Source organism: Ruditapes philippinarum, unplaced genomic scaffold (assembly GCF_026571515.1).
Source record: "Ruditapes philippinarum isolate M1 unplaced genomic scaffold, ASM2657151v2 ctg18481_1_1_1_1, whole genome shotgun sequence".
NCBI classification, from domain to species: Eukaryota; Metazoa; Mollusca; class Bivalvia; order Venerida; family Veneridae; genus Ruditapes; species Ruditapes philippinarum.
The window spans coordinates 690-17,609 of NW_026854586.1; the positions used below are offsets into that span (position 1 = coordinate 690).

Below are 16,920 nucleotides of genomic sequence, written 5' to 3' on the forward strand. Positions count from 1 at the left end.
AAATATACTCTAAACTAAACTGATAATCTATTTTCATGCGTTTTTGGGCCAAACTGAGTGAAAAGCTTTTAATTTTGGGGTCAACTTGTGTAATAAAATTTGTTATACCTGGGAATCAGAGTAAGTAAATGATCTAAAATTTTGCCCACAAACTATTGGTTACAGTAATACAATAATTCTGAAAACATATTTTCGGTCCCTTCATGTCAAAAAAACTTCAGTGGAGTCCCTTTAAGAACTGTATGACTCTGTACAACATGAAAATAGCATACTTGATTGAAATTTCATTGATTTTTTTAATTCAGCAGTTCATTAAAATTGTAGACAAAATAATAAAAATACATGTTGATGTATCTGACTCGGTAAATGTATTTGTGTATTTTAACCTGATAAAATTTGTGCAATGGAGTTATCCTATTTTGAGTTAGAAACAATGTATTCAAAGCACAAAGGATTTCAATATCAAAACACATATGAGCCGTGTCACGACAAAACCAACATAATGGGTTTGCGACCAGCATGGACCCAGACCAGCCTGTGCATCCGGGCAGTCTGATCAGGATCCATGCTGTTCGCTATCAGTTTCCCTACTTGTTATAGAGTTGTAAGCGAACAGCATGGATCCTGATCAGACTGAGCGGATGCGCAGGCTGGTCTGGATCCATGCTGGTCGCAAACCCATTATGTTGGTTTTCTCGTGACACAGCTCATATATATTGAGCTTAACAACAGTATAATGTGCTGGCCTAGCTTTATCCTTGTAGCAAAAGCTGATCACTTTCAAGCAGGTTAAAGGTCAAATGAATGTGGGATGAATAGTGATTAAAATTTAACAGAAAATAGTGTGGAAATGAATATTTAAAAAAAACATAAAATTTATCTAGTTAATTACTTAGGATATTTTTTTTACACAACAATATAAAATATGGCATACATTCTTGACATTGTAAAATGCATCTTTCTGACACTTAAAGGAATGGCGCACAGTAGACAAAATATACAATGTAAAATAAATCTTAACTCTAATGAATGCAACCGGCAGATTATATAACAATCTCTCCCACTGACAATTCTCTCTATATAGATTTGCCCAATTTGCCCCATATATTAAAGCTTATTTTTCAATCATAAAATTACACCAAAACATACATTTAATGTAAGCATTTATTATTGTTAAATGATTTATAACAAGCTCATATGATTATTTAAGAGAGTGACAAATTGACACTACCCTAGGGTAAATCACCCCTAATGTGACAGAATCTATATGGGGCAAATTGTTATTTCCTCTGGTGAACTCTTGGCAAACTTTAATATAAAAAACGATTTTTTTTTTTTACAGAAGTCTTATGATACAAAAAAAAAATTTGTACAACAGATAAACACAGTAAATCACATACACTGTTTTAATAGCATGCCTTTATTACTAGTTATCACACAATTTAGGGAGTCTAAACCTTTAAATATTTCTACCCTAGACTTGCATAGACCTTGTTATTCTTAATATATTTATCAATCACTTTATTATTTCATATACATTATATCAGGAGTAAAAAATACTGTACTCTGTTGCTTAGCAAAAAAGTGAATATATATGTATATACATTGATTTAAGACACTACATTACATATAAAAGTGAAGTATTATCACACTTAAAAAAGGTATCGGGACACTAAATGGCAATTATCACAGGTGTTTATTCTTATGGAATGTTGTGGTTTCATTATCTATTGTCTGTCCTCCGTTTCTGAAATAAGAAAATAAAAAACATGACAATTTTATGAAATTAAAAGAACACTCGAGCTCATGTGACTTAATACTTCTGTAGCAAAAATTTTACAGCAAACAAATTTCTTAAAAATAAAATCCAAACAACTTACATGTAGAACCTTTGATGAGTTTGAAGAGATATTGTTTAAAAAAAAATTACAAAGTGCTTCAATTTTTTGTTTAAACTTACTGTTGAAGTTTTATTGGTTTGTGCGCCGAAAACGTTGTTGGCACGAGTACGTTGCCGAGATCCGGTAACTAGGTCAGATAATTCATCAGCCTCGTTCGGACGGACACGTACCTCAATATTAGGCTTGCTTGATCTGAAGAAAAAGTTATAACATTTTGTAATAAATTCAGCTGGTAAAGTTAATCGAGCAATATTCTGATACCTAAAACTTGCGAAAGAAGTTCACACAGCCAATGTTACGAAACTTTCCTATATTACTGATGATATTTTACAACAAATTACCAATTTATAATGTTTTTTGCCAACAGGCAGCAAATACATTTATATGTAGTATAAAACATGCATTCCGATCATTAACTTGTAATAAATTATTGTAGAGATGTAGAAATGCATTTAAAGTACATTCTTTCTTGTTTTTTTTTGGGGGGGGGGGGGGTGAGACTAAAACAGTGTTGGAAAAATACCATATTCCGGTATATAACAGACAAGGCGCTTAAATAATTAATTGCTAAAATTTCGCTTTTTCACCTAACATAATGAACATTAAAATGTCTTATTCATCACTTCACAAAAATTTATATACGATAATGAACTGGCGAAAAAAACGATACTTTTCTACTTTGTGCTCATGATTTCTGCAAGCGTTTATAGGTACGGCTCAAACACTGAGTGAGTTAAAAAAAAATTTTTGGGGGGGGGGGGGGGGGTTTAGGGGGGATTTTAATTGTCACTGTTTTGTCATAATGTCGGAAATATTTATTTATCTATATTTCATTCTGACATTTAATTCATCAAGAGAGCAGACTGACCTATTTTGAGCAGCACCACTGGAAGCATTACTGGCAGTGTATCTTGACATTTCTTTTTGCACATCTTTGGCTGATATATTACTCCTCACCTTTGCTGTACCTTTAAAATCATTTGAAACAGTTTAGAAAACAAAACAAAATAATTGTTTTCCTTTGGTAGAATAGCTTTGAATTTAATATCTGTAAAATCAGGGCTTACACTCCATATGACCTGGAAGGCAGTTAAATCCCCAGAAACATGTTAAGGGACATGCCACTACTTTCCATAATTTCTTTCACATTCTTTTTTCTAGCTTGAACTAATATACCTTCCTACATTAAGAAACAACTTAAACTAGAAAAGCAAAGTTTTATAAACAATTTATAGGTATGCATACAAAAATTTCACACAGATAAACTGAGTGTCAGTAAACAGGAAAATCTGTACTAAGACTAAAGTAAAATTTATACTTCTGGTGTTTCCTGTTGTCACTGTTGCTTTCTGTCTGGGAATAGGCCTTGCCTCTTTTCTTCTAGCCGGAGCGCCACCTATATGACCTAAAAGGTCATGTGATGAAGATTCCGTATTATCATTTAAGAGGTTATCCAATGTGCTCCTTGTCCTAGTATTTCCAGTTGCATATTTCCGCTGGATGCGGGGCTGACTCGGTTCAAGCCAGGAATCGGTCCCCGACTCGCTACTCTGTCGGGAAAAAGAACTTCTACCAGTGTAGTAATCTCCCCTGTCCGGAGTTTCTACCCCATATTTCTTTAACGTTGATCTTGTTTCCCTGGCAGGAGAAGTGATATTAGATTTATAAGTACCGTTTATAGATGATGGTTTCGGTTTATGCACCCTGTGAGCAGCCCCGTTTGCTGCCTCTTCGTCACTATCGACTTGTGAACTAAAGAGGGAAGGCGGGGGCTGATGACGTTTGGAATTCAGGTTAGGAAAGTCTGCAGCCAATCTTTGAGCACTTGATTGTGAATTTTTCTTTTTAGGTTTTGGACGTTGTTCATGTGGTGGAGTCGGTGGCAAGGGCGTCATTGTCATTCTGTCACACATGGCCTGAAAGTGATTTGTTGATCAGAGTTATAACAGTAAACAATATACTAGATCTAACTTACAATATACCATACCTGCAAGTAAAAACCCTGTTCATTAAATATGTACCAGACAAAATTTGAATGCAACCAAAAGGCTTGTGTTTTTCTTGTGTCCGAATAAGACAAGCTAAAATAAATACATTTAAACCAAACTTTAATAAAATTGGTTGCATGGCTGGAAATGACAAAATTGCAGACAACGTATTTAAACAGTACACAATTTTAATCAAAAGTACATGTATACAATTTGGAAGATGATATTTTTTCTCCTGTTGGTTTAAAAAAAAGTACTTCAAAAGAGGTAAGATCATTTATGAATTTTTAAATAACATAAAACTTTGTCTAACGACCATCTCAACAATTTAGTATGATGCAACCTGAAACTGAGTACTACTCAAGCTAGTGTGACGGATGTTGCACTTTTTCATTATCCCTCATGTACAGACTCAATCAAACAGACTCTGCAATTTTCATGTAATTTTGTTGATTTTTATGCTTCCGAGGGAACACTTTTTTCCAGATATTCACAAAAAATTTATCCTTGCTATAGCAACACATCTCAGCAACAACTAAAAATTATAGTCTCTGATATGATTGTACTGTAAATTGTACTATTAATTTGCCTGCCTCAAAAAGTACAAGAACAAATACAAAACCCGAATAGCTGAAATTTAATCACAAAATAAAAACAGAAATCAAAATCTGACCTGATGCTGTATAAGATTATCTAACGGGAAAAGTTCATTGCAGAATTCACAAGGCAGAAACTGGTCGTCACCAGTACCTCCAGCTAGTACATCAAAACCTGTTCCAGCTGGCATATTAAAGCCTCGTTCAGGCGGTATATCAAAGCCTCGTTCAGGTGGGATATCATACCCTGTTTCAGCAGTATCGTCCAGCCTATAAATACATGTTTAATTTCAAAGTTACTGAAAAGACAATGAATTATTTATATCATGTATATTGTATGATGCATCCCATCCAATTGCTGCTTTGGAATTGAAAAACAAGACAGCCCCTTTATTTTATTTCCTATATTGGACACTCTATTATCCAATAAATCATATAGTGTACAGTTGAGTGTGTTACATTTTCTACATTTATATTGACAAACTTTTCTTACTAGAATATATGTACATTTTTTAATCACATTTTGCTATTCCTAACCTTTCCCATGCTACATATCTAGATGAACTTGTTCATATTACAAACTGGACAAAATCATTAATCATTTTTAGTGAAATTTCAAAATAAGTGTTTAATGAATAGCTAACATGGCTGAGTGATTTGAGAGCTAGTGTACCAAAGATCGTGAAAATTTTGAATGTCAGTGGAAGGGAATAAATGAAAATTTAGATCATGTTAAATCTGTAAGATTAAGGGCGAAAATTAGAATGTCAGTGTAAGGGAGATAATGAAAATATGAAATCTCTCTGTTTAAGGGAGATAATGAAAATTTGAATTATGCAAAATCTGTCAATGACTTTATGTAAGGGAATCGTGAAAATGAATGTTAGTGCAAGAGGAGATAATTATTATTTGAAGAATGTAAAAATCTATCAGTATAAGGAAGATAACAAAATTAATTGGGGCATCCATGGCTGAGTGGTTAAGGTCTTTGACTTCAAACCGCTTGCCCCTCACTGCTGTGGATTCCAATCCCGACAGGGACTTTGGATTCTTTCACGTGAGGAAGCTATCCAGCTAGCTAACGGAATGTTGGTGGTTCTACTCTGAATTAATGCTTGGAAGGGCACCGGAGGTTTTCCTCCACCAGTAAAGCTGGAATGTTACCATATTACCTACACTGTGTCAGTGTGACGTAAAACACAATGAAACTTACAAAATTATTTAAGTCAGATGAGTCAGTGTAGACAAGTATCAGTAATTTTGGTGCTTATAGAAGGAAGTTTGATTAAAAAGTGACAATACAAAAAGTCTGGTTTATACTATGACATGTATATGTTTGTAAATATAACAGCTCTAGTCAGAAATTTTAATAATTGTAAACAAGAGCTGCCGGTAGGACAGCAACGCTCGACTATTCTTAGTGCTTGATAGTAAACAAAAATGCTTGATACAGTTACCTCCTCCTGTTTACAGGTTGAGGTTATGATGGTGAACAAGTGTGCAAAGTTTCAAAGCCATATGTCAATGGACTTTGAAAATATTTGAGGTATTACAAAAACTTTAACATAAATTCTAAGTCGAAAAAGGGGCATAATTCTGTCAAAATGCTTGAAAGAGTTACCTCCTCCTGTCTACAGGTTGGGGTCATGATGGTGAACAAGTGTGCAAAGTTTCAAAGCCATATGTCAATGGACTTTGAAAATATATGAGGTATTACAAAAACTTTAACGTAAATTCTAAGTTGAAAAAGGGGCATAATTCTGTCAAAATGCTTGATAGAGTTACCTCCTCATGTCTACAGGTTGGGGTCATGATGGTGAACAAGTGTGCAAAGTTTCAAAGCCATATGTCAATGGACTTTGAAAATATTTGAGGTATTACAAAAACTTTAACGTAAATTCTAAGTTGAACAAGAGCACCGCTAGGCGGAGCATTATATGCCCGAAAGTGTTTTTTTTTTTTTTTAATAAGGATGAAGCATTTATAAGACATGGGAATTAGCTGTTCATCCTATAAAATTTTACAGCTGTAGGTTGATTAATACTTAAGTTATTAATAATGACCTTAACCTTTGACCTTTTGACCCCAAAATCAATAGGGGTCTTCTACCTTATATGGACAATCATCCTAAAAAGTTTGAATATTGTTGGCCAATTGGAACTTTAATTATGCTCTAGAAACTGTTTTCAGTATTAAGGTAAAAGTGACATTGACCTTTGACCTTGTGACCCCAAAATCAATAGGGTCTTCTACCCAATATGGACAATCATCCTATGAAGTTTGAATATTGTGGGCCAAATGGAACTTAAGTTATGCTCCAGAAACTGTTTTTGGTTTTAAGGTAATTGTGACCTTGACCTTTGACCTAGTGACCCCAAAATCAATAGGGGTCTTCTGCCCAATATGGACAATCATCCTATGAAGTTTGAATATTGTGGGCCAAATGGAACTTAAGTTATGCTCCAGAAACTGTTTTCAGTTTATAGAATATAGTGACCTTGACCCTTGACCTTTTGACCTCAAAATCAATAGGGGTCTTCTACCTAATATGAACAATCATCCTATGAAGTTTGAACACTGTGGGCCAAATGGAACTTAAGTTATGCTCCGGAAACTGTTTCCAGTATCAATGTAATAGTGACCTTGACCTTTGACCTTGTGACCCCAAAATCAATAGGGCTCTTCTTCCCAATATGGACAATCATCCTATGAAGTTTGAACACTGTGGGTCAATTGGAACTTAAGTTATGCTCCGGAAACTGTTTTCAGTATCAAGGTAATAGTGACCTTGACCTTTGACCTTGTGACCCCAAAATCAATAGGGGTCTTTTGCCCAATATGGACAATCATCCTATGAAGTTTGAACATTGTGGGTCAAATGGAACTTAAGTTATGCTCCGGAAACTGTTTTCAGTTTTAAGGTCATAGTGACCTTGACCCTTGACCTTTTGACCCCAAAATCAATAGGGGTCTTTTACCCACTATGGACAATCATCCTATGCAGTTTGAACATTGTGGGTCATTTGGAACTTAAGTTATGCTCAGGAAACTGTTTTCAGTATCAAGGTAATAGCGACCTTGACCTTTGACCTTGTGACCCCAAAATCAATAGGGGTCTTCTACCTTATATGGACAATCATCCTATTAAGTTTGATCATTGTTTGTCGAATGGAACTTAAGTTATGCTCCGGAAACTGTTTTCAGTTTTAAGGTCATAGTGACCTTGACCTTTGACCTTTTGACCCCAAAATCAATAGGGGTCTTCTACCCAACATGGACAATCATCCTATGAAGTTTGAACATTGTGGGCCAAATGGAACTTAAGTTATGCTCCGGAAACCAAATTGCTAACGAACGGACGGACGGACGGACGGACGTACGGACGGACAGACAGACAGACAGACGGACGCCAGGGGGTATAACATAATATGCCCTTTCGGGCATATAAAAAGGGGCATAATTCTGTCAAAATGCTTGATAGAGTTACATCCTCCTGTCTACAGGTTAGGGTTATGATGGTGAACAAGTGTGCAAAGTTTCAAAGCCATATGTCAATGGACTTTGAAAATATTTGAGGTATTACAGAAACTGTAACGTAAATTCTAAGTTGAAAAAGGGGCATAATTCTGTCAAAATGCTTGATAGAGTTACCTCCTCCTGTCTACAGGTTGGGGTCATATTGTTGAACAAGTGTACAAAGTTTCAAAGCCATATGTCAATGGACTTTGAATATATTTGAACTATTACAAAAACTTTAACATAAGTGGTTACGCCGATGCAGACGCCGACGCTCGGGTGACTACAATAGCTCTACTTATTCTTATTGAATAGTTGAGCTAAAAAGGGGCATAATTCTGTCAAAATGCTTGATACAGTTATCTCCTCCTGTCTACAGGTTGGGGTCATGATGGTGAACAAGTGTGCAAAGTTTCAAAGCCATATGTCAATGGACTTTGAAAATATTTGAGGTATTACAAAAACTTTAAGTGGTTACGCCGACGCGGACACCAACGCCGACGCTCGGGTGACTACAATAGCTCTACTTATTCTTATCGAATAGTCGAGCTAAAAATGAAAAGAAAAAGAGGAAAAGACATGCTGGTCCAGTATGTTAAGCACTACACCAAACCAAGTGTTGTGCTTTGTTTTTGCTAACTGACCTTTTATATTTTAAGTTACTTTTAACTCCATTTTGACGTAATCTCTTTGGTAAACTATTTATAGCTACTTTTACTGCAGTTGGCTGAATCAGTCACAGCTTTTTCTTTTTATAAATATCTTATGGCAAACACTTTGTTCAAAGCCAGATTTTCTGAAATTTTGTATTTAGTACAAAAAGTATATTAAGTTGCTAAGTTACCATTCATCAGCACCATAAGCCTGTAGGTTGTTGATGATACTGGGAGGTTGTACGGTGTTTGTTTGACTGTTGGGCACGTCTCTAACGTTGTTGGCTGTCGTCATCTGTGGTAACATGGCACTTATACGCTCCAACGAACAGCCGCTCTATAATTAAATCTCGGGTTTAACAATAATTCTGATAATCATCACTCTTAACAAGTCGAATTTCTTAAATGTACTGGGGTCCAAGGACTTAGGTTATATAAAAATTCTCTCAACTCAACTTCAGATTACAGGTACTTGAATGGTCAGAAACTGCCACAGAATGTACACTGACCAAAAAAAATCTTGATATTTGAAAAGAACTCAGAAAAAAGTTTTATAACCTCAAGGCGTGGTCAAGCTCCCATATTTGGAACATTGGACAGGGCTTCCATTAAGTTCCAAAATTTGGAAGTCAGAGACTGCAAAATGTCTGACAATATCATATTATTAAGATAAAAAAGAAAAGCATTACATTTTGAATGCCACATGCCAAATTTACCGAGTAAGTAACTCCTGAACTTCCACTTACTGAAGTCCTGTTTGAAGTGAAAGGATGAAAATTTGAAACTGGTCAGCCAACAGTGTAGAGCTTGGTCAGACTGCATTGATGCGCAAGTTGTCCAGGCTCTATACTGGTGGCAAACTCTTGCTAAATTCTATGAACTTGAGAAAAAAGTTAAGGAATATAAATGTATGATAAATTATTATCATCACTAGGGCTACACATCTCAGCAAAGTATATATAAGTAAGTGTATTCCTTATCAAGAATTAGAAAATATAAAGTATAAAAAATTCAGACCTGATGTTGAACAAGGTCATCAGCATCAAATGGTTCACCACAAAACTCACACGGTATCATCACCAGATCTATAAATAGAAACAGTTTCTCAATCTTAATTTAAGTGGACTGTTACTCAATATATTGGTATAAATTTAGTTATCAACTCCTAGCATTAACTTACCATTTGTTTACAATGCTTTGTTTCCTAGTGAAGGTTAGACCAAAATACTGTACCCATACTTTAATATGGACTTTAATAGAAGAAATGTTACAGCAAGACTTGAGACTTGTATTTTTCAAGAATGTACATAAACTTCTGTATATATGAAAAACAGTTGCAAAAATGTTTGGAAATCTATTCATATGTTTGTAATTGATTAATTTCCAGAATCGACTTGTCCAATCTCCATTTTAAAACAGTTGAGTCCATTATCAACTTTAGTGATATATCAATTACAGTATGATTAGCCAACATAACAGTTTTAAAACTTGGTTAGAATGTACAGATGTGCAGGCTGATCAGATTCAACCTTTGTATTACTTTGGTTCCAGCATTGTATTACAATGTTGTTCAATATTAAGTGATTGAATATTGTTTACTTGTATTATATTATTCCCTCATATCAATTTCTTTTCACTTTAGTTTGGTTTTAAATGTCACAGACATATATAAAGCTTTACTGGTGGAGGAGGATCTACGGTTCCCCTCTCTGCGTTAGTATCATAATGAGGCTCACTTAGGAAGACCTCAGGTGCCCCTCCTTGCTTTATTTTAATCATAGAGGTATCATAGCAGAGCCACATGCCTTATGTAAGCTTCCTTGGAAAAAATAACACACAGTATCCTTTGAGACTCAATGTCAATCTCACAGCCTCGAGGGGCAAATGATCTAAAATCAGGTTCTTAGAACCCTCAGCCAGACAACCAAAAAATATTCTTATACTTTATCTCCTAGCAAACAAATTAAAAAATTCAGGTAAGTTTTACAGCCAATAAAATTAACTATCTAAGTTAATATATAATTACAATATAAATTTGATATTATGATATAAAAAAAACCCAAACATACTGTTATTTTAACTCAAAATTTTTACCTTCTGACAGAGAGTTCCGTCCATATTTGACTTGTGAGCTAGGGACGGTAGGGGACTGTGGTTTGTTAAATTCCCTAACCATCTCCTCCATGCTATTATCTTGATGAAGATCCTTTGCCAGGTGCATAGCCAGTAACCTGTCATACTCAGACTCTCTGTCTGCAGAACCTATAAGGTAATTGTCTAGTTTATACAGAATTTTTTGATGAGGGTTCGATAAAACCGAAAAGGTACAGAATAAATAACCTCAACCAGTTCTGGTGTTGCCATGTTTTACTGCTCCATTTTCTTCTTATTTAGAGATTTTTGTTTTTCTTTTGGTTTTTTGGTTTGTATAGAAAGTTATAAGCTTATAGATCATTTCCTGAACAAACCAGTACTCTGTTTCTGTTTCTAATCTGAAGAGTTAACTGCTCTGCCATACTGCTGCATATGTTATAAAGGAATTATTAGGAACCATTCTTTTGTGTTTTACACAATTTAAATTGAAACACTTCTTTAAATCTTACATAAGGAAATTATTTTTAAGCACAAAGTCTGGCCTCATTATTCTTTCCTTATTAAACACCAATTCTTACCTAAATGTTTATCAACTGCTGGTTTTTTATTGTTAACCTTTGAAGTATGGCGAACATTAGCCTGCCTCCTAGAACCTATATAGTCAGCACCAAATGAATTATCTACAAATCCGCCAAAATCATGCCCTCCAGAGTTAAGTCCCATGCTTCTACCTCCAGTGTTACCTCCCCTACTTCTAAATATATCATCTAAGAAATCATCAGGCCTTCTGTGCCCATCAGCCACATTATTATTTTTAGGTTTTACTTCAGGATAAGTACAGTTACTGTCATCATGTTTAGTCTGTTCTTTAAGCATTATAAACTGGCCACATTTTGGGCACGGCTCAGTACGACTCCCGCAATAGTCCAGGTGTGAGTCTAATTTATCTTTTGGAAATTCCAGTTCACAATACACACATTGCATAGGCTTCTTTGAGCAGGAATTTTCCTGAAACAAATAAAAAGTTTATCATTTTTTATTTTATTAAACAATTACTGGTAGGTAGCAACTTCAAAGGTACATTCAATTATACCTTAGTTATGAATATATAATTAAATGTCAATTTACGAAACATGTTTTAAACTAAAATATTGTTTAAAAGCATGCATTGACTTTTTAATTTGAGTACAATGAATCAGTGCATTTTTAACCCATTTTTATCCCCAATTTTCAAAAACAGCATCATATATTCTGGTGCCTCATATTTCCGTGGTACTTGACACTTTAACACAAACAACAAAAGTTAGAAGAATAAAATTCTGGAAAATATGTTGAATAATGAAGGAAAGACATGTCAGTTACATCATAGTTTATTCCTTTTAATGTTTGCATGTAAGCAATTATGTATACAACATGGCAAATAACACCCATCTGCTGCCTAGTGAGTAAAGTTGTGTTCTCATATTTCCAAGGCAATTACATTTTTACAGTTTCAAAAGCTAAACCAATAGTATTAATCTTTCTTTTTTAGTTCATTTATTCTTAGCCCCATCTTAAAGTGAGTATTTCCTCTATAGATGGCATTTATCAAATATCTCAATGGTTGTTTAACAAAGACAATTGTCTTAAAAGGTACAAAAACTGAAAGTTGAATGTTGAAATAATTTACTTTGCTCTTAATCTAATTAACATAATAAGTTTTTTCAGTTGTTTATGTTACATTTTCAAAAAAATAGAATAAGAAAGTGAAAGTTAAACTACTGGCAGGTGCATGTAGTCTATGAGGCAGTTAAGGCTATTCATGCCTATTACCTTGGAAATATGGGTACCACGGAAATATGAGGCACCAGTATACATAAAATGAAGTTTAAACATTACTTATTACATGTAGATAATTTTTGAACTTTTAAAAATTTTCCAAAAATGATAGTGTATAATAATAATAAATTTTTCAAAAATTAAGCCTGAGCCTTTTCCTATAAAATCTGTCTTCTGAAGTTTTCTGATTTTGAATCCCATTAATCATACAGTAACTTAAGTAAACAAGAGCACTACATGCGGTGTTAATGCTCTTCTGTTAAGAGTGACTATCAATAACTATTTTTGACAAAAAAATCAAAGTAATGCCCCTTGTCTTACATCTAAATACTGTTATGATAAGCAGTTCTTCCCACTTTCATGATCTTTCTTTAAGTTTTGAAATCGTTCTACATAATCAGAAATTTTGACAAAATTTCTCTGTTTAAAAGGGGCATAACTCTAAAATATATGCTAAAAAGAGGCATAACTCCAAAATATACCTTTTATTATCAGAATAATGCTCAATATCTCAAAACTGTGCTTTGTCATGATAAACAAGTATTCCAAGTTTCATAGTGATACATATTAAAATATTTAAATAATGGGCTACCATAACGATGACAACAACAACACAGCAATTATAATAAATGTAGCTTAACATTTTCTTCGCACAGACAAGCTTAAAATGATATTATACCTCGTGTTCCTCTAAATGCATTTTCTCAACTTCTGTTTCACATTTAGGACATTTTATCTTGGCATGATTTTCTTCATAATGTACTTCCATTTCATTTTTTGGAATAGGTTCATTACATTGCTCGCACAATGAAATGTGGCGTTTACAATGCATCTCGTGCATTACAAAATTATTGGCCGAGATCTGCTTCTTGCTGGAAATATAAATATATTATTTAATAAAATATCATCAAAAATATATACTTAGTCAAGTAACATATACAGTAGAAGTAGATACATACTCATTGAGAATGGAAATGTCGCAACAGATTCACCAATTTATTATGTGCTGTTGTTAGATACTAAAATGTGACTTAATTAAAACAGAGTGTAGTCTACTTGTAAACTAAACTGTTAAAGAAACACAAAATGGTAAACATATTTACAGTACACACACTACCAATACAGCATTGCACATGGACAACTTCACAGATTTGGAAGTGGGGCGTGTTGCCACATAAAATAAATAAGGAAAGTTGCATTAATGACATCCGATTGACGGCAAGATCAAAGGTGTCAACTGCATGTAATCTTGTGGAATTTTTTAGAGGAAAATTCGAGAGAGCTCACGGTGTAGATCATAGGTGTCATGGGTTGACAGGATGATGATGTGTTTAAACAGGACTTGCGTGGATTTTTTTACTTCATTTGAAGAAAGAAAAAAAAGAGAATCATTTTCACTACGACTTGATCTTTATTTAAATGCCCCCTCCCTCTTTGAAAAATGTTATGCCCCGGGGTGTTAAATCGGGCTTTTACGGTATGCTGATTTACAACAGAAACATAAAAAAGAAACAAAGGCAATTTAAGGGAATTGAAATTATGGCAGTCAAAATCCTATTATTTAAATTGATCTGTCCGTAATAGTGAATATTTGAATCTTTGCCATTTTCAGTTTCTAGATAAATCAATGTGATCAGTTACATATTTTGATAAAGATGATAAAAACTGATAATTAGACAACCTTGTACTTCAATTATTATTATTATTACTTAACCTTGTTATTGGCTTTAAATTTACAAGAATAACATATATTTGAGGTCTTGATATCCTATCCAAGAAACATATCCTAACCTTAAATGTGATATGATGGCAAAAGTTGAATAAAGATATATCATAGTTTACTTACCAGTTATTACACAGTTTTGTGTCTGGCTCTGAATCCCCCATCTTTCAAAAGTGTCTAAAAACCTTGGAAAATAATCTTTAGAAAATCGAATTGGCCTATATTACCCTGAATATATGTTGAGCAAAACGGAATGGTTTTATTAACTTTTTAAATTATATATAATTTCATAAACGACTTAATTTTGCTTAGACATCTGTCACTTTCTTTTTCCTAACACAAAAACATTCTTGTCTGAAAGCTTATTTATTACATTTTCACTGATTGGCTAAAATAATTTTGCATTCATGTTACATTGGATTTCATTGGACCGACGAAACGGATATCAAAGTACTGTCGCGAAGTTGTAAACTTCCGGTATATTTTGACAGCTGATTCACGTGGTTAATTTGAAGTCGCTTCAGTTGCCATTAGAAAACCACTTTGTAATTGAAAACGATATATATAGTTTCAAAATGGCTGGAATTACAGAGGCACAGCTGAAATTAGTCGCAGATCTTGAAATGGAAATGATGGCAGACATGTACAATAGGTAAACAGAGTGGGTGGGGAGTGGATAGGTCAAACTTTGCTAAAAACACCGGGTAGAGTACATTTAAGCACGGATTTATATTACAGGGATCGGACACTCCCAGTTAACCCTATATAAATGCTTAAATATCTTGTCGTGCGCCCGATAAAGGTACATCGATCGATAATTTGCCGGCGCGAAGCGTAAATGCCCGTTCGCAACGGATACCTACTTTACAAAATACCATATAGCTTTTTCATTTATTATCCGATTTTGGAAATTTAAAGTTTATTTTGAAGAAAAATACTTGGTTAATTCAAATATCTAATTTATTTTTTAAAGGTACAGTTTATCTGTCCGCAACGACGGTTAAGAAATTAACTTGACGAAATCCGCGGTAAATTTACATTTTTTTATATAAAAAGCAGGTATTTGAAATTTATTATTACGGTACCATAATACTTTCAGTTTCAAAACAAAAAAGAAGCCGATGTAAGTTATTCACAGATGATCAAAGATGCAATATTTAAGATTTGTTGGGTTATGTAGTCAAATTTATTAACGCACAATTGTTTTACGGGTAATGTATTGCGGCCTTTACACGTGAAGAAAATTTATTCATTTTTTAGTACAAAATATTGCCGAGATTGTCAATATTGCCATATTCATAGAATATTTAAATTTCATTCATCATTTATATCATTATTATTGCTTGTCTAGAATGATCTGAAAATATATTTAATACACTTAATAGTAGAATATTTACTATATTTATACTAATTATTAGTAATATACAGGTAATCAAATAAAAAATGTACAAATCATTTGGAAATAATTCACAGAAATAAAGACACATTTCAAACATGAATTTCTTTAAAAGTTTTTTAGCAATCAAGAAACGTTTTTTTGCAATGCCATCATTAAACCATGTAAAAAATAATTATCTTATTCTGAATCGCGGTAATAATTCGTGCTTGAAGTAAAAGGGCGGCGAAGTGTAGAGAGTATGCCTAAACAATAGGCGAATATTTTTTAAATTAGGTACTTTTTAACTAAGCGTTGCAGCGTTCTATCAGCATATTTTCATATAATAATACTTTAGCGACACAAAATAATACTGTATCAATACATTCATATGTGTATAATTTTTCACAAAGCTACAATAACACCACATACTCCGGTGAAAATCTGTCATATTTCGTACTCTGCACGTTCCGCCATCTCATTCTGTCCACCTTTATCCGATTCCGCGCATGCGCGCGACGGGACTTTAAGCTAAACGAAAGTGTCCGATCCTTGTAATATAAATCCGTGATTTAAGTAAGAAAGGTCGAAGTAAATTTACATTGTATTATCTTTAGATATATATTTGAAAATTGTATTAAACCGAAATCGTTCCATGACAAAATTTTAAAAAAATATACTGCGATACACATGTTTGTCATCAGTTTACGTGGGTGATGAAATAAAGTATGGACATGAATGCCGCATGATTTTCAGATTATTCGATTAAGTTTTCTTTTAATGGCTGCATTTTTCATTTTATTTAATTTAGAGAGTTGCAAACACAATATAGTTGTTGCAACCGAAATAAGTTGTCGAGCTTCCAGTGTCCCATGAAGTGGACGCTTTAATGAATTACATGTATAGATAATAGAGGACATATGTCACAGGGTAAGAAAAATGTACAGCCTGAACAGGATTTTAACATGGTACATTTGGAACATTGTTCCAAGGCGTTATTGACTGAGCTATTAGACCACTTCACAAAATAGTTAATGGCTTTGAACTGTAACATCATGATAATCATAATGATAGCTCAAAGTTTAATTCACATTCCTCTGGAAGCCTGAGAAATTCGAAAACAAATTTCAGTATAGTTGGGGAGTATGTCATGGTTCAAAAATATGTTCTTCATTCCTAGAGTAAGTCAATTGTCAGTAAAGAGGGCAAACTGCATGCATAACTGGTTTAATGCTAGTTATAGATGTCATTATATG

At 33.8% G+C, this 16,920-nt stretch overlaps 1 protein-coding gene across 1 annotated transcript; it reads right to left on the bottom strand.

The window, feature by feature from the left end:
• Window positions 1–686: 686 nt before the first annotated feature.
• LOC132740520 (TRAF-type zinc finger domain-containing protein 1-like) lies at window positions 687–14,942 on the bottom strand (the record flags this gene model as incomplete). Its single annotated transcript, XM_060728442.1, is given in 11 exon segments — window positions 687–1,747; window positions 1,961–2,093; window positions 2,770–2,869; window positions 3,220–3,817; window positions 4,563–4,755; window positions 8,846–8,991; window positions 9,672–9,739; window positions 10,749–10,916; window positions 11,327–11,756; window positions 13,246–13,438; window positions 14,413–14,942. Coding segments are annotated over 11 exon segments (2,094 nt in total). The 3' UTR covers window positions 687–1,723.
• Between the last annotated feature and the right edge of the window lie 1,978 nt (window positions 14,943–16,920).